The following is a 22,831-nucleotide window of genomic DNA, read 5'->3' as shown; positions in this document are numbered from 1 at the left end:
TGGAAATAATAACATTTTGAGTATTATATTTTTTTTATAATTCTTCCAATCATTTTAATCAACATAGATGTTTCATAACAAATAAATAAAATAAATAAAAATTTTTATTATTTATTAATTTTTTTATTTACATTCGATAAAAAAATATATTGTTTATTTTAAAACACATTATTATAAAATAAGTTATTATTGCATTATTTATTTTATATATATAAAATATTGATAAAATTTTTTATATATAATCTCAAGACAAATTTTAAATATATATAACTTTCAAATGTGTGCGTCAATGATTACGTACTACGAGATTACGATAAAAAAAACAAATAATTGACGCTTCTTTTTCGATCTATTTCTCATACATATACTTGTAATGACTTCAACAGCTATTCTAAATTTTAGAGTTAATTTTATAATATAAATTGAAATGTATAATACAATTGAAAATCTAATCCACAGAAATATTTAATGTAAAATGCATCTGTGTTTCATTATCTATACAATTATTTCTTTACGTTGTATTTTATCTGTAAATTCGTGGCATTTACGAAATAAACAAATATCTCCCATTATATTTGGTAACTATTTTTTTTACATCATAATATGATAATAATATATATTTTAAATATTAAAATTAATATGATTAGTTTAAAAGTTCCAGGTGATGGTGGTAGTCAAATTGAAGCAAAACTCAATAAAACAAAAGTGGTACATTATTTATGTGAAAAAGTATCTACCGAATATTTTAATCTCTGGTTAAATTTAGAATTACTTGTACCAGTTATTATAGATTGCTGGGTAATTTTATTTTATATTTTTTATATTTTTCATGATATGTGAGATAAATAAAAATATTATATTTTAGATTGATAATATGAAATTAATTTATGATAATGTTACAAGAACAACAAGAAATCAAGATGGTGTTGATATACGTATACCAGGTTGGGGTGATCCATTTGTTGTTGAATATTTAGATCCAAGTAAAGCTTCTCCTGGAGTATATTTTAATGATATTGGTAATATGTTGGTTAATGAGCTTGGATATGTTAGGAATCATTCTATACGAGGTGCACCATATGATTTTAGAAGAGCACCTAGTATGTATATATGTATATATATATTTACATATTAATTATATTATATTACAAAATATTGTTTTAAATTTATAATTCATAATTGAAAAAATTTTCATTTTTAGATGAAAATGAAATATTTTTTAATAAATTAAAAAATTTAATTGAAGAAACATATAATATTAATAAACAAATACCTGTGACATTATTAGCACACAGTATGGGTGGACCAATGTCACTTATATTTTTGCAACGTCAAACTCAAAAGTGGAAAGACAAATACATTAATTGTTTAATTACTCTTTCAGCTGTTTGGGGTGGTAGTGTTAAAGCACTTAAAGTTTTCGCAATTGGTATAAAATATTATTAATATATTGTATTATAATATATAAAAATGTACTTTTATAATTATTTTATAATTATAGGAGATGATTTAGGTGCATATCTTTTACGCCAAAGTATTCTTAAAGATGAACAAATAACTAATCCTAGTTTAGGTTGGTTATTACCATCACGATTATTTTGGAAAGATACAGAAATATTAGTACAATCAGAACAAAAAAACTATACATTATTGACATTACAAGATTATCTAATGTAAGATATAATATATGTAGATAATGATTCATATCATTAATTACTACTTAATAATATTTAGTAATTATTATTTATTTTAATTATTCATTATTAATAATATTTATATTTATTTATTTAATCAATAATTTTCTTACACTATTAAAAATAACATTATAGAGATATAAATGTTCCAAATGGTTGGGAATTTAGAAAAGATAATGAAAAATATCAATTAAATTTTACTGCACCAAAAGTTGAAGTGCATTGTCTATATGGAAGTGGTATAGATACAGTGCAAAGGTATTTAATTGTATTCTAACCAAATTAGTAATAAGCTATAAATTTTTTCCGATATTTATTATATCTTATATAATATAATACACTATTATATAAATAATACATTTTAAACTGTTAGATTATATTATAAACCTGGTACATCAATAGAAGGAATTCCTCAATTAATTCCTGGTGATGGCGATGGTACTGTAAATTTAAGAAGTTTAGAGGGTTGTAAATATTGGCAAGGTAAACAAAAACAAAAAGTTTATTCTCAAGTCTTCCCTAATGTAAATCATATGGATATTCTTAAAAATAGTAATGTCTTGAGTTATATTAGAACTCTTTTAAAAGTATGATGTTATTTATATTTTTTCATGTATAATTTTTAGTATAATAATCAAATTAAATATTTAAATTATAATAAATTATATAAATATGATAATAATATCTTCTGATAAGAAGTTGTAATTAGAAATAATATTATATCAATTATACATATTTATAGAACAATTATATATATTTATATTCTATTAATTATATACAAATGTATAGAATTATTAGTATGTTTTAAAATAGATTATTAATATTTTTTTTATCTACAGCTATATAAGTACAAAGATATTTTATTTATATTTTTCATTATTTTATTTATATATTTGAATATAATTTTGAATATTTTTATTATTTATATATTTGAATATAATTTTGCTATTAAATTTAAATGTTTAAATTTTTTACATATAGAAATTCTATTTAGTAATTACAATTTATTATAAATATATTTAATACATTTAAATATTTATATATATTATATATATATATTAAATATATAAATATATTTAAATAAATTTAAAGAACTTATTTTTGACCTTCTCTGTATAATAAGAATTTTTTAGCACACTTTATATCAATATTTCAAATAAAAATTTATTGAATATATATAATTATATGATTTCAATTTATGAATATATTTTATAATTTAACATTTAAATTTTTTAATGATAATAAATTTTTTAAAAATACAAATTGTTTATAACAAATTTTATTACAATAAAATTTTAATAAAAATTATAAAATAAACAAATATTTATTATTATAATTAAAACTATTAATATATGAACATAAAATTATATTTTTTATTTTATTATTGTAGAAAGTCGATTCTTTTTTGCAAATTTGTATATATATATTCGTATATACATATATCATACAGAAACTTAATATATTCATAATATATCTTTGAAGAATTCTTTAATTCTTTGATTCTAAAATATCTTTGATTCTAGAAGAGAAAATAAACACAAAAATTGGTATAAAAAAATATCGGTTGAAGATTATTTATTAAATTATAGAAAATTTAAATATAACTGTCTCATTTTATTTCAATTTTTCTTTTTTCATTTATAAACGCAAATTTAATAAATAATTTTCAACAAATGTTTATATATTAAATTTGTATTTATTTTAATCTAATCGATTTTTCAAAGATATCTCACGAATATATTAATAAATAAGAATTATTCATTTATTAAATTTATTTTTTAATGACTCATTTATAAACAGTCCATAAACAATTTTTTACTTTTCTGAAAAAAAATAAATACTCTTTTGAATTGTATTATTTTTGAAATATATATTAATTTTTATCTATTGAATTATATACATGCTATAAATTTCATCGAAATCGGTTAATGTTGCTATAAGCTACAAACATTAAAAATAATGAAAATCAATTTTTCATGACTAATTTTTCATGTCTAAAATTTAAAGATTTTTTGCTTGTTTCTGCCTCAACCGATTCCAATAAATTTTGTATATATAATAAATATATAAATATATATTGTATATTTTACTAACTTAAAATGATAAAAAGAAATTTTAAACTTTTATTAAAGATTCAGATTAAAAAAAATATTTTTCATTATTTTCTTTGCAATTCCAAATTGTAATTTTTTCAAAAATTTTTTACACATCATCTAGTAAACTAATCCATTTAACTCTTTGAAAAATTCAAATCATTAAGCCCAATTTTAAAAAAATTATTATGTTTTAAAGAGCATACTAATAATTTTTTAATTGATTGTATATATTACATAAATTTGCAATATATTGTAAAGAAAAAATTAATTTAAACAACAAATATATCTTTCACGTTAAAAATTTTTTTTAATGTTTCAAAATATACATATAGATATTTTTATTTTGCAAGCATATTTGTATGCTTCCTCTTACTCACGTTCACCTATCTTGAAAAGTCTTTGTTTACACTTATTTTTGACACTAAATAAATGTGCACAAAATATTCATGTCAACTTTAAAGAACACAGCATAAAGGCAGCATAGGAATGCTCAAGATGCTCCTTATTCAGAAATACATTCAGAAATAAATTCATTTAATCGCTGATTTATAATAATATCAACGATTTTATGATATTATTATTTCACTATATTTGTGTGCCCAATAATTTATTTTATTATTTACCAAGCTAATGGTATATAAATAAAATGGAATTTTGCTTATAGGACACATAAATCAATCTATTATTTAAATAGATTAAATTTATTTAATGTCAGTTAAGGCCAGATGAAGATCTTAAAAAGGCATATAATCCTAAGGCCAAAATTGTTACTACTGTGATTGTTTTGTAGCTTCTGATACGGTATGGTATCCTTGGTACTAATTGCACAATTCTAAGTTGACGTTGTTTTTCTCTCTCTTGACGACTTGCTTCTGCTTTTGCTTTCCATTCTTGTTCTTTAAATTTTCGTTTTTGGTCGTATTCTCTAACGTCGTTATTTATAGATTCAGGAGGATATTGACGATATAAATTTTTAGCTTCAACAAGTAGTTTCTCAAAAGGTAAATCATCAGGCAGCTATAAATAAAAAGTATTTTAATATTAAATGAATAATATAGCTACAATTTTATTTCAATCATATTATCAATGTTAAACATTACTTACAGTACATAAAACTTTATGTGTATGACCCATATCTGGTGTAGTATTAAAAATTTCTGTTGCTCTATGTGCTACAATCACAGTACTTAGATAAAGAGGCATTAATGGTGGACTACCAAGAAAATAATCAAATAATCTGTGTAGCAGCTTTCTATTTTCTGCATATTTGTGCGCATACCATGTTGTATATTCAGCCAATGCAAAATGTGGAAATAATTCTACACTGTAATAAAAAAATAAATTCAATAGATGATTTATCTACAAATAATTATATAAAATATATATTTGTTATACAAACTTTTCCAAATGTTCTAATAAAGTGGGATGTACTCTTTCTAAAAGTGCAAATATATAAAATAATTCTTGATTTACTTTTTCCATTGTCTTCTCCATAAATCTTTCAAGAAATTCTAAAGAAATGCTCTCAAGTACATGCAAACCTTTTTCTAAGCCCATGACGAGAAGAACAGTTGCTGCTATATCATTATAACCCTGGTAATAACTAAGTACGTATTATTTTATTTTGAATTATCAATATATATTTGTTTACAGAAAATGTTTCAAAAATTATAATAAAATAAAAATATTGCATAATATATTAAATGTATATAATACTAACTTTAGCATAGAATGTTTATGGAGAACCCAACACATTATTTGAGTCAATTGTTCATGAAAGTCATCTATTTCATGTTGTGTAGCATTTTGTGAGATATGACTTCCACTACGTGCAACATCCTTCAAAATTTGTTGGTAGACTTCATTTGGTATATGATTATGTATAGTTTCTAATCCAGTTATAGAAAAATTATTTTCTTCTGAGAGTCGCAATAGTTTTGGCCATAGAATCCTTCGTATCTCATCTACAAATAATCTTTATGACTTCAAGATTTAATTATGAAGTATAAAATCATTTTCAATAAGAAACCTATAATTTTATGTTTTATTATTTTGAGTAAGATTGTACAAATTTTCACTTAATAAATGTATAAAAACAAATTACACTATATTATCCATATAAGGATTCCTTCTTTATAATAATACATGATCATATTAATGAAATACCATGAACTAAACCCTCACTGCTGCAACCAAGTAGTTTGAGTTCTCCTAATGTCAAATTTGGATTAACGATGCTTCCTCGAATAACGCTTATCTTGATCCGTTCTGTATTAGTCAATATGTCTGTATCATCAAAATTATATTCTAATGAACTGTTATCGTCTTCATGATTCAACACTCCGTTTTGTTTACCTGACGAACTAAAGTTTGCGATGTCAGGTATTCGTGGTATAATATCATCGTACCATGCTTTTGTAGAATCTGACATTCTTACGAGAGGTATATTATTTTTGGAATCAGAAGTTTCCTCTTCCTTTGATACGAGATTTATGGTTTCGATTACATTTCTTCGTCTAAGTTTCAGGTTATGATTTTCAATAGGAATTGACATTTCCGTAAACGTTTCTGGAACACTAGAATCTAAAGATATTTCGTCTTCTTTGTGCTCCATATTACTCGACGAAACAAATTTATACAAAAAAATTTTCAAAATATTTCATTGTACAAAAAATTTACTGAAAACTCCCGGAACATTTGACAGAACAATGACAGTCTGTCAAGAAACATGCATTGGTTACCGTCACTAATTCGTAAGAGAATTCAATTGCTTATCAACTGAAATTGAATAGACATTGACGTGGCTTATCATTTTCTTTGCTTTCATACACCACAGAAAAGATATAAAATAGATATGTTACGCAGTTTGGGGCCTTAGAAGCATTTTAGCATTTTAATTATTTCTAATATCATTGATTTAATATAAAATAATATTATAATCCAAATAAAACATAAACGCAGACTTGTTCGCGACTACAAGGAAAATCAAAACAAACCTAACATTACATATAACGAATGTCAATAAATACAAAACTTCATATGTTATGTTTACAATTATAAAATATAAAAATTTATATTTTACTATACTTTCATATAATTATTATAATATATTTTAATTTTGATTATTATTTACTGTAATAGATAAATATAGATTATTATATATATATATATATATATATATATGTATATAATTATATTTCAAATCAGTAACATTAAAACTAATACAAAATATTTTTAAACTTAATATATATGATCGAAATTTTTATCGAGTGATAGGTCTATATTATATATAATTGTGATGTAACTTAATGTTCGCTTATGTCGCTTCAGTCGTTGTATCATTATTGAGTGGTATTGTAAGTATACTTAAAGATCATATTACGATTTATTGCAATAAGAAATATATATTGTGAAATTAATATTTTTGCCCGGAAGGTTATAATTAAAATTAAAAGAATGGCCAATGCTCTGTACAATTTCATTTTTAAAAGATCCTCTACATTTACCATAGCTATTATAGCTAGTAGTTTTTTCTTTGAACGAGCATTTGATCTAATTTCGAATGAAATGTTCGAACAGATTAATAAGGGGGTATGTATTTATATAAAAAATATTGTTCAATATTAACAATATTATAAACATATATTTAAAAATACATTAATTCTTTATATAATAAATTGCATAGAAGAATAGTTATTTGATTTTTTATTTTCTATTGTTATGTATATAATTTCATATTTAAAATATATTTTATGTTTTTAAAAATTTAATAATATTGTTTAGTACTATGATATTAATGATACAACTTAAATATGATTTAATATTTATTTTTCATAATGTTATTATATGAAATTTTATTAATTTTAAGAAAAAACTATTACATAATATGTTAATTGTTAGATTTTATAATAATAATAAAAAATAGTAATTTTTAAAAATAATATCCATTTATATTTTTTGTTTCAGAAACTTTGGAAAGATATTAAGAATCAATATGAAAACAAGTAATGAAAAATATTAATTGTATTATATTAGATATATATATATTACATAGGTATGATATATTCCTATAATTATATAAATAAACAATTTATTCAATGTGACAAATATATTTTCAAATAATATTATTATTATTATTTTTAATTTTATTTGTTTAATAGAAAAAAATAATTTATGTTGTTGATAAATTTTAAATATATTAAAATTTTCAATTATAAGAAAGAAAAAATTTCACAATATCAAATTCAAATAATCATTAAAATGATTCAATGAAATGATAAAAAAATAATGTTGTTGCAAACATTAAATAAATAATCATAAAGATTTGTTAATTTTATTTCCTATATGAAACTAATTTTATAAATCATTTTGAAAGAATAAAATTTTTGGTTTAATTAATTAATATTCTTTCTTCATTTATTTTTAATATTTTATAATATATTTAATTATTTATATATTTAATTATTATATATTTAATTAATTAAATATATTAAATACACATTTGAAAATATTTTAGTTAAATTTTCATTAAATAAAAATATATTGTCTCCAATATTCAAATATATAATATATTATATTTAATATATATTATATATAATATAATATAATATAATATAAAATTTTAATATATTTAATATATAAAATTATATTAAATATATAAGATTAATTTTAATATTAATTTTTAATTCTAATAATACAATTCTAATAATACATACATATTTTTTTATTATTTATATATATATATTAATAAATAGATTTGTATTTCATAAAATACATATTTCAACATTAGGATATAAAAATTGTTATTTCATATTTGTTTCATTGAATTATTTTAATCAATATTCTTTGAAATAAATAACTAAAATTAAAAAACAGATATGTATTAAGTGTAAGATTATGTATTTAAAAATATAACAAAAGAAGTCATATTGCATATTATCTATCGAATCAATTCATTGATTTTATGGGTATTTTGCAATTTTGTGATTTTATATATATGTTTGTCTTGATTTATTATTTAATTTTCATTTATTTATAATTATGAATCAATTTAGATATTATTTTGATTAAAAATCTTATATAATCAAAACTATTATTTATTATGTTGTGTATGTTTTTTTATAATGTATTCTTTCAATATCATATTATTAAAATTGTTTTAAGCAATTCTTTCTAGCTTACAACTTTAAGCAAAAAATATAAAAATAAAAATCTAATTTATTTAAATTTAATCATCATATATGAGCAATTAAATAATTTTGACAATGATAACAAAAAATGTAAATACAAAATTGAAAATTTTTACATTTTACATTATGAGAAAAAAGAATCATGTAATATATATTATATATTTTTTATATAATAAATATATAATTTATTTGACATAATGTCATATCTGTCATGTCTTTAAAAATATGATATTAAAAGAATATATCAAATAAAAAAATATATATTATCAATAGTTTATGTTTTATGTCTTATGTGTATTAAAAATTTGCATTTTTATCTTATCTATATAAAATATATATTGAAAATATTTCAATTTTTGATATTTAAATTTGTTTGAAAGATTAAATCTAAAAATTACTACATTAATATTAATATTTTATATTAATATATTATTTTATATTAATAACTTTTATTTTGTTTATTGTGAAGATAAAAGACCATTGCCATTGCCATAAATTATAAAAAAAAAGTATAATAATATTATGAGACTTAAAATATAATGTAAGAAAAAGTCAGGTATAATTTTTATTAAGTATGCCTAAAAAACGAAATTTTAATGTGGCATACAGCAATTAAATACCAATTAAATGCATAATTGCAATAATGCATAAATGCAAACAATGCATAAAATATAAAAAAAAGAAAGATATATTTTATTAAATACTTTTAATATAAGACTATTTATGCAATATTTTAAAAATATACTTTAAAATATTATTATTTAATATTATTATTTGCTATTCTGGTAATAATATGGAAAGAATTTATTCCATATAATTATAATAATAATAATAATCAAATCACATTGATACTTATGTTATATTAAATTAGCATTTTGGTTGAAAATTATTTATATACAAATAAAAAAAATTAACTTTTTGATATTAATTCTAAATTTAGATGATGATTCTTGCTAATAATTTATTTTTATTTTATTTTTATATTATCCATTGTGTCAAGAGGATTCATAATCTTGCCGATATAAATAATTGTTCCACTGGATTCATCTTCGATATAAAATAAAAATGGATGATTAGCATGAAATGTTTCATCCTGGTTTTTATTTCCAATTTCAATTTCTAGAAACAAATGGAAAAATAGATTATATATATTCCGTACATTTATAAATAAATAAAAAAAATAATTATATAGAAAGTGGTATATACTTTTTGATAATTATATCTGCTACTTTTCTGATTTCGATGATATATTGTATAAATCATCATCAAATTTTGAATAATTTTTTCCTTTGTATTTTAGCACCGCTTGAACTTAGTTTTCAAAATATTTGCAAAAAAAGAGTGCTACTATTATATAGAATTTTTTTTATATATATTTATACATATGTAAATTTGTCATTATTTATTATTTCTATAAATAATATTGTTTTGTATATTGTTTTTATAACATCGTAGCAAACAGTTCAAAATGTATAATGATCAAAAGATCAAAAAGTTTTTTCTTTATGATGTATTTAAAATATTTTAAATCTAATGCCGAGTTTGAACATTTTTTTGGATCCATGAAATGCAAAAATAAAATATAAAATAATTCCTTTGAATAATTAAAATTGAAATAATATTAAAAATAATACTGTGATTCATTATTAATTTTGATCATCTAAGAATTATTTTATATTTTATTTTTATATTTCATGAATCCAAAAGAATCTAATACTCGGTTCGATATTGAATTTGAGATATTTTTACTCATTGTAACTTCACTGTAATCCATGAGAAATTAGAGTTTTAGTCCATTCATTATATATTTTAGTTGTCATTATATATCATGTTTACTTTAATAGAGAATAAATAGTGGTCACACTTATGCAGCTGTAGATATATTAATATAAGAAGAATTCTATGTAATAACAGCAATTTTTTTGCAAAAAAAAATCTTGAAAACTAAGATTGAACAGCGATAATATCTATAATTAAATATCAATAATTACTGTGATATTTTAATATGTTATAAAAAACAATTTTTTCTTATATGTATAATGTTATAGTTTTGATATTTGCAAAAAAAGATTTATTGTTTATATTAATAGAAGAAAAGAGACGATCATACTTCGCATACACTGTCATGAACGCATATATATAAATAAAATTTTACCAATTTTTTTCCAAATATCTCGAAAACTATGAGAGATGGTTATATGTAAATAAATATTGTTTAAAAATTTCGACCTTTATGACATTTAAAAATCATCGAAATCAGTAAAGTATGCCTCTTTTTATAATCCTGAAAAACAATTCTAAGCATAGATAGAATAATAAGAAAAAAAAAAAATTTACCGGTAGCCACATAAGCTATAGTTCCATTCTCATTCATTTCGATTCCAACTTTTTGTAAAATACTCGAAACCTTAAGACGTTTTGAAGTTCGTTTGGTTTGAGCTATACCAGTTAACGTTGCAGTATCATCAAAAATATCGCGAATACGAAGCTAATAAAAAATAAAATATAAAAAATAAGAAACTGAACGCAAATTAATAGAAAGAAAGTGATAAGAAAATGAAAGAAAGTACTTCACGTAGAATGGGTTCCAAGTAGCTAGAAAAATCAAACTTGAATTTAGGAATTAAGACATCAACGGGCAAATCTTGCATCAGCCATACATATCGTGTTAATACAAAGGGATTAATTTTATTGATGAGTTGATCAATTCCGTTTAATATGCGTGGTAATAACAAATATATAGCGAACTGTCCCTAAAATAAGATAAAATAAAAAAAAAGGAAAGAAGAAGATAATAAATTATATACATCATATGGAATTCTTAAAATTTTGGCATCCAAGTCAGAAGATTCGATATAATGAAATCGTCCGTAAGCATGCATAATAGGTGTGTCTACAGTTCGATTATCAATTAAATGAAATTTGTCATTTTTTGTATTTTCTGGAGAAAAATATTTGCCACGCCACAATCCTTTAAAGAAAATAGTATTCACAATCAACATCAATGAATTTTTCACACTATTGTCTGAAAAAAAAGAAATTTATTTGATTATATAGTTTAAATAAAGTGCAATATTTGTGTATTTTTTAAAACAGAATAATTTTTGAATAACTAAAAAAAATTTCTTCGATTTCAATGATTTTTGGATATGTTATAAAGAATAAGATTTAAAATTTTTTCTTATGCATATAACTATTATTGGCTTTAGTTTTCGAAATATTTGAAAAAAAATTGTTACATAGAATTTCTATATGTTCATGGCTTCATATGCATAATCATGCAACTTATGTTATATAATATAATTATGGTGATAACAAATAAAAAATTAAAAATTTAAAAATACTTTCTCATAGATTATAGTGATATAAATTAAAAATATTTTGAATCCAATACCAAATTTAAGCATTCCGTGAATCTGAAACAATCTCTCGGATTTAAAACATTTTAAGCTCTCTATAATAATATAATATAATTTTTTGACTGATATATTCATTATATACTTGAATGTTAATGTGGTTATAGAAACAATATATAAACAATAGATAGTCGTAAATTTGGAATTTTAAGCATTAAAACATCGTGAAAAAAAAGTAACAATCATAATTTTTAATTTTTTATCTTAGTCTACAATGAAATTTAAAACATGCTTTTTATAAATTTAAGTTATATACATAAACTTTTACGGAAATCAATTAACATATAAAAAAGTATTGAAAAATGTAAAAATTTTTACATTTTAGAATACATTATAGAATTATATACAATTGTATTTCCGATTATTTCTTATTGCAATATTAATCGATTTTGATGAAATTTTAATGAATTTTGAACATATATATAATTTATTGAAATTTAAGCGAATTTTAAATCTTCATTATAGGTTTAGATAAAAAAATCATGACTTTTATTTTTTCACAATTCTAACTTATTATAATATTTTATATTAACATTTTTTTTATATGTTATATATTTTTATATGTATATATTTTTTTATATGATATGTTATCTACATAAGAATTAGTAAATTAATCCTTCTAACATTTCAAAAAAATTTAAATCGTTTGATTCAATTTTAAAAAAATTATTCCGTTTTAAAAAGTATATAAATACTTTTGTTCATCATTATAGTTATATTATTATTAACATCATTGTTATTTAATTCTTACCATCTTCTATTATTCGATCAATATTAGTATTGGTAACATTACTGACCCAGCTATTAATCGCCTTAACTACTGGCTGTGCGTCAGATAAATTCGCAATGATAACATCGGTGTTATAAAAGATTTTTACATTGGCTTCATATTGTTGTCTAACCGAAATATTTGAATCAATATAAATTCGCGTACCGATATTCAAAGTATTTGCTGTATAATTAGTCTGAGAAAATATAAGAAATATCAAATTTGATAGAAAAAACATTTATAATAACATTTTTGTATTTATTTTTTCATGTTTCTTAGCTTTGATTTTTACGCAATCAAAATTGCAAGAAATTTACCTGAAGTGATTGTAAAATATTAGAAAACTTTTTTCGTGTAGCATTTCGGGTACCAGGTAATTGCAATGTGTTAGCAAGTTCATATGCAGTTTCACCTTGAGCTCCTTCGTATAATAATACTAATGCAATTTTTAAAGATATTGGCGAAAGGATAACATTTTTAGAATATTTCTTGCTTATACTCTAATGCAAATAGAATGTCAGAATAAAAATAAATATATAGTATTTATATTATATAATTTTTTATATTATAATTATTTCATATACATTACTTTGAAAAATGTCCAATCAAAAATATTGAAACGTTCTCCTTGATAAGGTACAAAATCATTATTTTTATTATGGTTAATAATTTCATGATTAATATTCGTAGTCATATTTGTATCAAAAATAGATTGTGATTTCATTATCTCCGATTTACATTGTTTTAATGTGAGAATTGTTATATATGTAACTACCAGATAACCTGAAATTAAATAATATAATCATAAATAGTAATTATGACTTGCAAATATAATCATTTATTCATGATCAAATCAAAGAAAAAGAAAATTTTACTTGAACCAATAATCGTAAAAAATATTAGAATAAAATGTACCTTTTTGTTGTTCTATATTTTTTGTGCAGAAAAATTTATATACTTGCAAAATTGCTTTTGATCATTATATAATTTAGCAGTTTTTTCAATTTTAGCTATTTTATTTCAATTTTTTTTTAAGCTTTATTTTATCATTAAAATGAAAAATCAATCAAAAAACTTAAAAACTAATTTTTTTCATTTTTCTTTAAAAAAATGTTGGTATTATTATCAATAGTACATATGGTAAAATGCCAATAATCGATATTGTAAATTAATATTATCATGTTATATATCTATTCAAATAGCGAACTTATGAAAATCAAATATAAAAAATAAAATACAATTTTAAATGCAATCTTTAAATGATTGAAAATACCAAATAACCAAAGTTAAAATGATAAGTATTAATCATTAATATCAGCATAATTTCAATTATTATATTTTTAATCATTCGATAATTATTTTATATTTTATTTTCGTAAATTCGTTATAGAGAGATATTAAATGTGATGTAATTAATTTATCTAGTATATAGATTGATTACTGGCTGTTTTAATGTGTTTATATAAACAGTTGATAAATAATGGTTATATTGACACATATGTTACTTTGGACGCATACAAGAATTTAATATAATAATATCAAAAGATTTTACCAAATATTTTGAAAATTAAAATCGATTGCTTATTATATTATATGTAATAAGAAAGAAAAAATTAATTAAAATATTTTCTTTATCATAAATTTTGTAACATATTAAATTTATAAAAATTCGTGAAGCAACATCGACAAATTGACTTTGGCATTTTTTTTTTAAAAATGCCAAAGAACGTTTTTCGAACTCATTTTATTGATTTAATTTAATGATAAAGTAAACATTTAAAAAAAAATTAAAGCAAAATAGTTAAAATTCGAAAAATTCGAAAAATTGCACAATTAATACTTTTATTATTAAATAAATTTTTCTTACCTAATATTTCAACGATGTATTTCATAATTTATATATGTATATGTAAAATTTAGATAGATATATAGAAAAAAACAGTAAGTTGAAACAAGTACATGAATAGCTCTACGAGATCTATTACGTGCTGATTTTATCCAGCAGTATTCAATACATAAATAAATTTATTTAGTAAAAAACCAGTCAGTCAACATGTTTAATCATTTATCTGCATATATTTAATTACATTACTATTTAATCAGAAATTTTACAAAATTATATAAAATCAATATATTTCTCTCTTTTTTTTTTTTAATTGAAATTCTTATTAATTAAAATTCGAATTACTTAGAAAAAAGTTTGCGATTTGAATAAATTTGAATAATAATAAGATCGGAATTATAGTAATATTTATATCAATTTAATAGAAATCAATTCAAACAAAATACAATAAAAATAGTTATTTATTTACTTATTATTATTTTATTTTATTTATTTTTATTTCATTTCAATTTTTAAATAATTTATTTCTTTTTTAACTAATAATTTGAGTGAAATAAATTTCTAATATTTATGATTTTGCAAGATATGGATTATTAATATATTTGAATTTCTAATTGATTTCTTGATTTTTTTCTGTATTGTGTTTTTGTATTTTCTATTCTGTATTGCTGCATGTTTATCAAAAGCTTTCGAAATCAAAAGAGTAATCGTGTTCATAGTTATATAGTTATATAAATTAATTTTATTATTTATTTTCCGAATTAATTTTATTATTATTCCGAATTAATTTTATTATTTATTTTTTAATTTGCAAAGATTTAAATAAAAAATTAATTTTTTTTATTAAAATAATAATAACATAAAAATAGCTTTTTTATGATTTTTCATACACAAGATCAAAATTAAAAAAATTAATCATATAAATTGATACAAATGCATAAATTATAAAAATATTATTTAAGAGAATTATATGAAAAAAAATTGTAAAAAATGAGCTCTAATTTGAGTATATTAAAATTTCATTAAAAAATAGTAGGAAATTCGTTGCAATTTTAGTAATTTGAAAATTGAAAGAATTTATACTTCACTTGATGATAATATTGATAGTTTTAATAGAGATAACTTTCATATTCTGTTTAAATAACGATTATTATTATAATTTAGATAAATTGAATAAAAATATTCATTAATTATTGCTTGATTTTTCGAAATAACAGTGAATAAAAAGTTGTTGTTAATCATCATTGAGATATTATTAAATATGTATTATTTAACTTTTCATACTGATAAATCTATTCACTGATAATTTTTTCGTTTTTTGATATAATTATATGTAATAATTTGATAATTTATTTCATAATTAATGAATTAATTAATTAATCAAAAATTAAAAAATCAAATAGATTTAAAGATAAATTAAAATATAATATATGATTTTTAATCCTTCTTTTTATATTATAAATATCAAACTGTTACAATTCAATTATATCTTAATAATAATATATCTTTTAAAATAGACATGATTATTTTTTTTTTTGATATTTTCAATTCAAATAATTGATCAAAATATTTGCAATCTTGATTTTATATATTTTAAAAAAATTCTGATTAAATCTAGAACAAAAGCAAATTGCATAGAAAAAAATTTTTATTTATTAGGAAGACTTTTTTTCGCTATTCCTAATTAATGGGATTCTTGATTAACATTAGATGAAAATTTTTTTTTAAAAATAGAAGTTTACTTACTATGTCATGAAATTATTCATATTTTGAATTACTATCTTTACTATTTTTTTTATTGTAAAAAATTGTAATAATAATTAATATAATTTACGAATATTTATTTGATTAGAAAAATCATAAACAAAAAGAAACAAAAAAAATCGAATTGTTATTTTTTAATCCAAATATGAATATATAGAAACTCAATACATTTTAAATATTATATTGAATTGAAAAATAAAAAAAAAAGAAAATGCTCAATTTATTATTATTATAAATTATATAAATGATAGATTTTTAAAATTGACTTAATCTATTTTTTTCATGATCGCTTTAATAACGATTCGTCCTTTATTTGTTTGCGTAAATTTTCAGTCTCATCTTCACTGCTGCTAAAATAATTTATTATATTTCTTCTCTTATTAATTCTCCTATAACGATTTAATTCTTTATCGCTAATGCGTTTTCGTTTTTGTCTTTCAAGTTTTTTTTCCGCTTTTTCTAGTTCAGACAATTCTTTGTCTCGAGTAATTTCCTTATCATCATTTTCATCTCCTGTTACGCAAAACGAATCCTGAAATTCATCATAAAAAAATAAAAATATTAAAATTTATCAAACATTTGATATTAGTTTAATCATTTCACTTACATTTATGTAGGATTCGTTTTGAGTTATAGGTTGTGAATATATATCTGCATTATTAAATGTACATTGTTGTTTAAAAAGAAAATTTTGTCTATTCATTGGACTTTTAGTACTCTGCAAGTAATGAACATATATATCAGATGTATCTTGTACATTTTGCGTATAACTGACAAAATCTTTGAGATCATCATCGGTTTCAAAACTTTCATTTGTTGTATCACTATTTGAAGTAACTTCTGCTTCCTCCAATATAAATTCATTTTTTGTTTTTCTCAATTTTCGATTACGATTATGTTTTCGAGAACATTCTGTTTCTTTTTTCTGACTTACATATTTTTTCTTATTTTTTGATTTATCAATGAAAGAAATATATTTCTCTTCTTTTACAGTTGAAAGATAAATTTTTTTTGTGGAATTATCTTTATTCATAGAATCATTATTAAAACAATTATAACTCGAATTCTTTTTTCTTACATTTGCTAATTTATTTGCTATAGTCATGCAAGAAACGTTTTGCTTTGAAATATTTTTCGATTTTTCAATTGAAATCCATTCTTTATTATTTAAATCACATTTTTGCATATTATTTTCAATTTTTAATTTCTTGTTATTTTGTTTTTCAAATGTATCGAATTTTATATAATTTTGTACAGTATCAATCGAAACTTTAAAATCATCATCCCAATTATATTCTTCCATTTCTAATTCTGTATTAATTATATTTTTTTGATTATTTTTCATGTTATTAAAATTTTTTTCATCTTTATAATTGATTGAATTATTTATTTCTTCATCAAAATTTGATTGATTATCGATTTGTAACAAAAAACTTTTGTCTTGAAATATATCGTCTTCTGATTCGCTGATCTTTGAAAGGATTGAATTTGAATTTAATCGAGCTAGTTCATCAATTGTTTGTTTTTCATTAAAAGTATATTCATCTTCAAATTCAATAAATTTTGGTGTATTAGTAGTTCTACTTAAATCTTCAAAATATTCAAAATTATGTTTGTTTTGATCTATCGGAATTGAAGAAAAATTATTTATTTTAATTTCTTTTTGTAAATCATTTTTTAACTTAAAATTATTATCTAATTGCATAATATTAGAAGAATTTTTTATTTGTTCATCGTTTTTAATGTCAATATTTTTTATCCAACTTTGTTCAAAATTTTCAGCATGATTAGTTTCAGAATCATCAGATATTTCATTCAATATATCTTCAAATTTGTCAGATATTGAACTTTGTAATATATTATTTGTATTTCTTGCTTCGACTAATTCTAACAGATTGCTTTTTATATATTGCTTGGAAACACTTGAAGAAGAACAAGTAGAATGCATAATGCTATTCTCTAGTTTTTTTTCCTCATTATCCGTTAAGTCAGTTTCATTTGATTTATTACTATCATCAAGTAAATCTTCAAACTTGGAAGATGATTCTTGTTGCTTGTCAACAATCTCTGTTAATGTTATTTTATTTTTAACTATATGTTCATCGTTATGTGAATTGTTCCAATCATTACAATCATTTTTATTATCATTATTTGATTTATTTTTGTCATAACTAAAAGGAATAATATCGTTCAGTGTAATTAAACAATCAAGAATTTTAATATCAGGTATTGTAAAATCCACAAAATTTTTAACAAAAGAAGATTTAGGTATATAAGATTTATTAATTTTACATTTATTCTTTATATTTTCTTCTCTTGCAGAAATTTTCAAAGCACATATTGTAAGGAAATCAACTGCATGATTGTCGCAAGAAAGAATTTTCACATCTGATAATTTTGTAGCGTTATGATTATTAATATTTTGAATTGCCTCGAAATTAAGAATACCAGAATTATATTTAGGAGATTCTTTATTTTCTTCAATTTTCAAATATTTCGTCATTAAAAATTTAGTTCCGTCTTTCTTCGATACTAAATTGGTTTCTAAAACATATAAAACATATATAATTTATTTCTTTGCAAAAAAAAAAAAGAAAAAATATATAAAAAATACTATAATTAAAAAAATAACATTATATGTTCATATATTACCATTTTTTTTTATGGTATGTTGATGTTTCTTTTCTTTATTATTTGCTTCTCTTTTTCTGTTTTTATATTTTATAACAGGAGTCTTTGGTTGTATACTAATATGCATTTTTAAACATTCTGGAATTAAGATGTCGGGAATCATACGAGGATTGTTTTGATAAAGTGAAGAGAAAATATTATTCGTATTTAATACTTTATAATTTAAAGAATCTCTTCTAGCTATTGTAGATTTTAACGTCTGTAATATTAAAATATAATTAAAATAATATATAAAATATTTTAAAATATCATAGAATATTAAATTTTAAATTACTTCATGCTCTTTTCCATCTGTAACAAGAATAATTATATGTCCATCACGTTTTCGTCCTGTTCTTCCCATTCTTTGTACTAGCCGCGTCGGTGAATGTTGAGATACATCGAAACATATTATTAAATCTACTTCTCCAACGTCCAATCCTTCTTCTCCTATTAGAAATGTAAAAATTTTGGAAATATGTATTTTGCATTTTCATTAAGTATGTTACTACTTTTTAATATTGTATTATTAATATTACTATACTATATAATGTATACTAGATACCTATACTTGTAGATATAAGAACGTTAACATAATTATTTTTAAAATCCTCTAATGCTTTTATTTGTTGCTTTTGTTTTTGCCCGGCTTGACCAACAAACATTTGAGGTCTTATTAATGGTTGGCATTGTAATAATAGAATATAAATTTCACTTACAATGTCTCGATACTATATAAAAAGAAAATTATGTCGCATATAAAATTAAAATTTCGTTAAATTATAATAAGATTAAAAATTATAAACCTCAACAAAAACTATAGCTCTTGTATTATTTTCTTTTTTTTGATTATTTTTAAAATGACATATAAGCAGTTCTTTCAATTTATCGAATTTCGTATGTCCAAATATGAGATTTTGGGGTATCTGAAATAAAATTTTATATTAGAATTTTATATTTAAAACAATAAGAAATTTTATATAATAACTTTATAATATGAATTATATAAAATTATATAAATAACTTTATACAAACTTCCATTATAATTTCTTCACATAAATCTTTTGTATCAGGAAATGGGCCAAGATATGCTTTAACATCTTCAAGCAATATTTGTAATTGTGGTTCTTCATTCATCCAAAATTTATCAGAATGGTCTATCAGGATAATATAAAAATTATTTGAGTCTGACTTTTATAATTAAAATAAAAAAAAGTAACAATTATATATACTTTGATAAAATTTATAAAATGCTCTAAGTCCATCTCTAACCATAAGCTCATAAGCATGATACATTGTCATTAAAATGTTTAATGTTTTTATAATTTGTCCATAGTTTCCCGTTTTATTTGTTTTTTTTTGGAATTCTTTCAATAAATGGAAGACCTAAATTATTTTTTGTTCCATTTTTTTATTATAATTATAAATAAAATTTAAAACTAAAGTATTAAATTTAAATTTAATACTAAAGTCTATTAAAAATCTATTAAAGTATTAAATATTTTACTAAAATATTCAATAACTTACTCTTCCTTTTGAGATATTTGCAGTTTGTCCATGAAGAATATTATACTGAAGTAAAATTTTAACATGACGATCCATAATAAAAATATACTTCTCTTTATATTCTGTCAATTTATCATTAAGTGGTACTAAAATTATCTCAACTTTTTTTTTATTAATATAAGGTATAATATCCAAAGAAGTTTCATCTCTTAATTCTACATGAGCAATTAATAAATTTTGTAATACCTATATTTAAATATATTTAAATAGAATTATTTCAATAAATTATAATACAATTATATAAATTATTCATTATTTTTGCATGTATTTGATAGCAAAATATACCTCATGAACATTATCAATTTTATTGCCTGGTGTAGCAGAAAGAGCTAGCACTCTAAAATTTTGATTTTTTTCATTTAATATGCGAATACACTAAAAATATAAATAAAATATATTATTATTCAACTTAATAAACAATATAAATTATATTAAAACTTTTTTTTGTTTCTATATGAATAATTTCATTATCTTATATAAATAATCTTTATATGGAATAGTTACCTCACAATAAGAGTGTTTACCCAAAGCTTTATGAGCTTCATCTATAACTATACATTTTATTAAATCACTAGGTACAATATTTTTGTTTAAATCATTGTGAAAAACTTGAGGAGTAGCAAATATTATTCTTTTTTTTGACCAAGCTATTTCTCGTTTCTTGAGATTAATTGCTCCTATAATGTGGTATTTTTACAATAAAATAAATACAAATACTTAAATATAATAACATTCTAAACTTCATAAATTATTTGTATACCTGTGAGTTCAATAGTTTCTGCACTAGGTATACCCATAGTATTGTGACATGCAAAAATTTGTTGAGCAACTAATGGTTTGGTAGGTGCTAAAAATATAATTTTCCCCCATGGATACCATCTCCAAAAATTATACATTACAACTGCAGCAATAAATGTTTTTCCTAATCCTAATAAGAATAAAAAAATAAAATATTATTGCTTTTTTTTGTAATTTTTTGCTTTGTTTTAAATATAATGTTAAAAAATATAGTTTCATTTACCAGTAGGTAAACAAACTAATGTATTTCTGTATAAACATGCTTGAACAATATTAAACTGATAATCTCTGATAGGATAATTTTCTGGATAAATCCATGTTTTGCCAGCTGATAAATCAAATCCTTTTGTTTTTTCATCAAAAGAAATCTGAGGATTTTGTGACAATTCCATTTGAAAAGTTTTTTTAATTGATTTCAAGTTATAAAAGTTTTATTTATTTCACTATTTATAATTTAGTAGAAAATAATTTTCTTAAATAGATTTAAAAATAATTTTTTTATCAAATAATTATTTTTATTTATAATCAGAGAACAATCTCACAATAATCACATTGTAATAAAGAGAAAAATTAAATATATAATATTTATAAGGATATAATGTATAAATACGTATGTATTTGGAGTTGGATTGTTAATGATTTTCTTATAGTAAAATAAGAAAGCTATATTATAGTAATATAAAAAAAAATTATATTATCATGCTAGGGAATTTTTTTTTAACAGTATGAATAAAACATGGAGAACGAGTCATGAAGTAAAATAACATTTTATCATTAAAAATAATAGTCTTTGATTTATATACGCATATAAAATCCTTTAAATTAAAAATATTATCTATCTGAATTATAAATGATATTGAATCAGAATTCATATTAACAATTATCATCCATTTAGTAGTATATAATATTGACTCAATATTTTTCATTTGTATAAATATATAAGCAAAACATTATAGATACATATTTCATAATAAAATAAATAAACATTTTGTTGTCACTATATGAATAGTAGGTTTGATCATCAAA

At 20.5% G+C, this 22,831-nt stretch overlaps 5 protein-coding genes across 11 annotated transcripts; 2 read left to right on the top strand and 3 right to left on the bottom strand.

Moving 5' to 3' along the window:
* Nucleotides 1-38: 38 nt before the first annotated feature.
* On the top strand, nt 39-2,444 carry LOC100870636 (lysosomal phospholipase A and acyltransferase). Its single transcript, XM_012492793.3, has 7 exons — nt 39-578; nt 656-798; nt 866-1,100; nt 1,202-1,429; nt 1,502-1,673; nt 1,830-1,952; nt 2,068-2,444. Exons 1-7 carry the CDS (start codon nt 476-478, stop codon nt 2,285-2,287), a joined length of 1,224 nt encoding a protein of 407 aa, XP_012348247.1. The 5' UTR covers nt 39-475; the 3' UTR covers nt 2,288-2,444.
* Nucleotides 2,445-4,073: 1,629 nt separating this feature from the next.
* LOC100870760 (TBC1 domain family member 20) lies at nt 4,074-6,818 on the bottom strand. 2 transcript variants are annotated; one of them, XM_012492781.3, is made up of 6 exons: nt 6,146-6,818; nt 5,957-6,076; nt 5,511-5,754; nt 5,190-5,393; nt 4,895-5,114; nt 4,074-4,807 (listed from the first exon to the last, which is right to left on the bottom strand). In XM_012492781.3, exons 1-6 carry the CDS (start codon nt 6,402-6,404, stop codon nt 4,502-4,504), a joined length of 1,353 nt encoding a protein of 450 aa, XP_012348235.1. In that variant the 5' UTR covers nt 6,405-6,818; the 3' UTR covers nt 4,074-4,501. The 2 variants fall into 2 exon arrangements, with proteins under 2 accessions (XP_012348235.1, XP_012348234.1); XM_012492780.3 differs by having other exon boundaries at nt 5,957-6,782.
* A 131-nt stretch (nt 6,819-6,949) lies between these two features.
* ox (ubiquinol-cytochrome C reductase complex subunit oxen) lies at nt 6,950-10,174 on the top strand. 4 transcript variants are annotated; one of them, XM_086916809.1, is made up of 4 exons: nt 6,950-7,146; nt 7,226-7,381; nt 7,757-7,844; nt 10,103-10,174. In XM_086916809.1, the coding sequence occupies exons 1-3, from the start codon at nt 7,099-7,101 to the stop codon at nt 7,796-7,798; spliced, it is 246 nt and encodes an 81-aa protein (XP_086772935.1). In that variant the 5' UTR covers nt 6,950-7,098; the 3' UTR covers nt 7,799-7,844; nt 10,103-10,174. The 4 variants fall into 4 exon arrangements, with proteins under 4 accessions (XP_086772935.1, XP_086772934.1, XP_086772933.1 ...); XM_086916808.1 differs by having other exon boundaries at nt 10,057-10,174; XM_086916807.1 differs by having other exon boundaries at nt 9,980-10,174.
* Nucleotides 9,732-16,777, bottom strand: LOC100866123 (serine protease inhibitor 27A). Of its 3 annotated transcripts, none has more exons than XM_086916798.1 (8): nt 16,754-16,777; nt 13,754-13,947; nt 13,482-13,664; nt 13,147-13,360; nt 11,787-12,004; nt 11,550-11,732; nt 11,317-11,467; nt 9,732-10,098 (listed from the first exon to the last, which is right to left on the bottom strand). In XM_086916798.1, the coding sequence occupies exons 2-8, from the start codon at nt 13,886-13,888 to the stop codon at nt 9,947-9,949; spliced, it is 1,236 nt and encodes a 411-aa protein (XP_086772924.1). In that variant the 5' UTR covers nt 13,889-13,947; nt 16,754-16,777; the 3' UTR covers nt 9,732-9,946. The 3 variants fall into 3 exon arrangements, with proteins under 3 accessions (XP_086772924.1, XP_012348236.1, XP_031775315.1); XM_012492782.3 differs by lacking the exon at nt 16,754-16,777 and adding an exon at nt 15,032-15,245; XM_031919455.2 differs by lacking the exon at nt 16,754-16,777 and adding an exon at nt 14,080-14,680.
* Nucleotides 16,778-16,781: 4 nt separating this feature from the next.
* On the bottom strand, nt 16,782-22,530 carry Fancm (FA complementation group M). The gene is made up of 13 exons (XM_031919473.2): nt 22,029-22,530; nt 21,768-21,935; nt 21,512-21,684; nt 21,293-21,382; nt 20,969-21,193; nt 20,674-20,827; nt 20,477-20,598; nt 20,248-20,367; nt 20,007-20,172; nt 19,737-19,891; nt 19,424-19,661; nt 17,379-19,315; nt 16,782-17,303 (listed from the first exon to the last, which is right to left on the bottom strand). The coding sequence occupies exons 1-13, from the start codon at nt 22,195-22,197 to the stop codon at nt 17,052-17,054; spliced, it is 3,969 nt and encodes a 1,322-aa protein (XP_031775333.2). The 5' UTR covers nt 22,198-22,530; the 3' UTR covers nt 16,782-17,051.
* Nucleotides 22,531-22,831: the final 301 nt, after the last annotated feature.

The sequence above is a fragment of the Apis florea genome, unplaced genomic scaffold (genome assembly GCF_048593485.1).
Source record: "Apis florea isolate Af1SG1 unplaced genomic scaffold, ASM4859348v1 contig_3803_pilon, whole genome shotgun sequence".
NCBI classification, from domain to species: Eukaryota; Metazoa; Arthropoda; class Insecta; order Hymenoptera; family Apidae; genus Apis; species Apis florea.
Note: the sequence above shows the minus strand (reverse complement) of the source record. Positions and strands in the feature narration are given on the sequence as shown.

Coding starts and splice junctions, on each gene's coding strand:
- LOC100870636 (XM_012492793.3), top strand. CDS start 476: ATGCATCTGTGTTTCATTATCTATACAATTATTTCTTTACGTTGTATT. Junction 579..655: donor AATATCTCCCATTATATTTG/GTAACTATTTTT, acceptor TTAGTTTAAAAG/TTCCAGGTGATGGTGGTAGT. Junction 1,674..1,829: donor ACATTACAAGATTATCTAAT/GTAAGATATAAT, acceptor ATAACATTATAG/AGATATAAATGTTCCAAATG.
- LOC100870760 (XM_012492780.3), bottom strand. CDS start 6,404: ATGGAGCACAAAGAAGACGAAATATCTTTAGATTCTAGTGTTCCAGAA. Junction 5,115..5,189: donor TTATTAGAACATTTGGAAAA/GTTTGTATAACA, acceptor TTTTTATTACAG/TGTAGAATTATTTCCACATT. Junction 4,808..4,894: donor CACATAAAGTTTTATGTACT/GTAAGTAATGTT, acceptor TTTTATTTATAG/CTGCCTGATGATTTACCTTT.
- ox (XM_086916809.1), top strand. CDS start 7,099: ATGTTCGCTTATGTCGCTTCAGTCGTTGTATCATTATTGAGTGGTATT. Junction 7,147..7,225: donor TATCATTATTGAGTGGTATT/GTAAGTATACTT, acceptor TTTGCCCGGAAG/GTTATAATTAAAATTAAAAG. Junction 7,382..7,756: donor TCGAACAGATTAATAAGGGG/GTATGTATTTAT, acceptor TTTTTGTTTCAG/AAACTTTGGAAAGATATTAA.
- LOC100866123 (XM_012492782.3), bottom strand. CDS start 15,056: ATGAAATACATCGTTGAAATATTAG. Junction 13,948..15,031: donor ATACATCGTTGAAATATTAG/GTAAGAAAAATT, acceptor ATTTAATTTCAG/GTTATCTGGTAGTTACATAT. Junction 12,005..13,146: donor TGATCGAATAATAGAAGATG/GTAAGAATTAAA, acceptor CTTTTTTTTCAG/ACAATAGTGTGAAAAATTCA.
- Fancm (XM_031919473.2), bottom strand. CDS start 22,197: ATGGAATTGTCACAAAATCCTCAGATTTCTTTTGATGAAAAAACAAAA. Junction 21,383..21,511: donor GTAAACACTCTTATTGTGAG/GTAACTATTCCA, acceptor TTATATTTTTAG/TGTATTCGCATATTAAATGA. Junction 19,662..19,736: donor CAGATGGAAAAGAGCATGAA/GTAATTTAAAAT, acceptor TTAATATTACAG/ACGTTAAAATCTACAATAGC.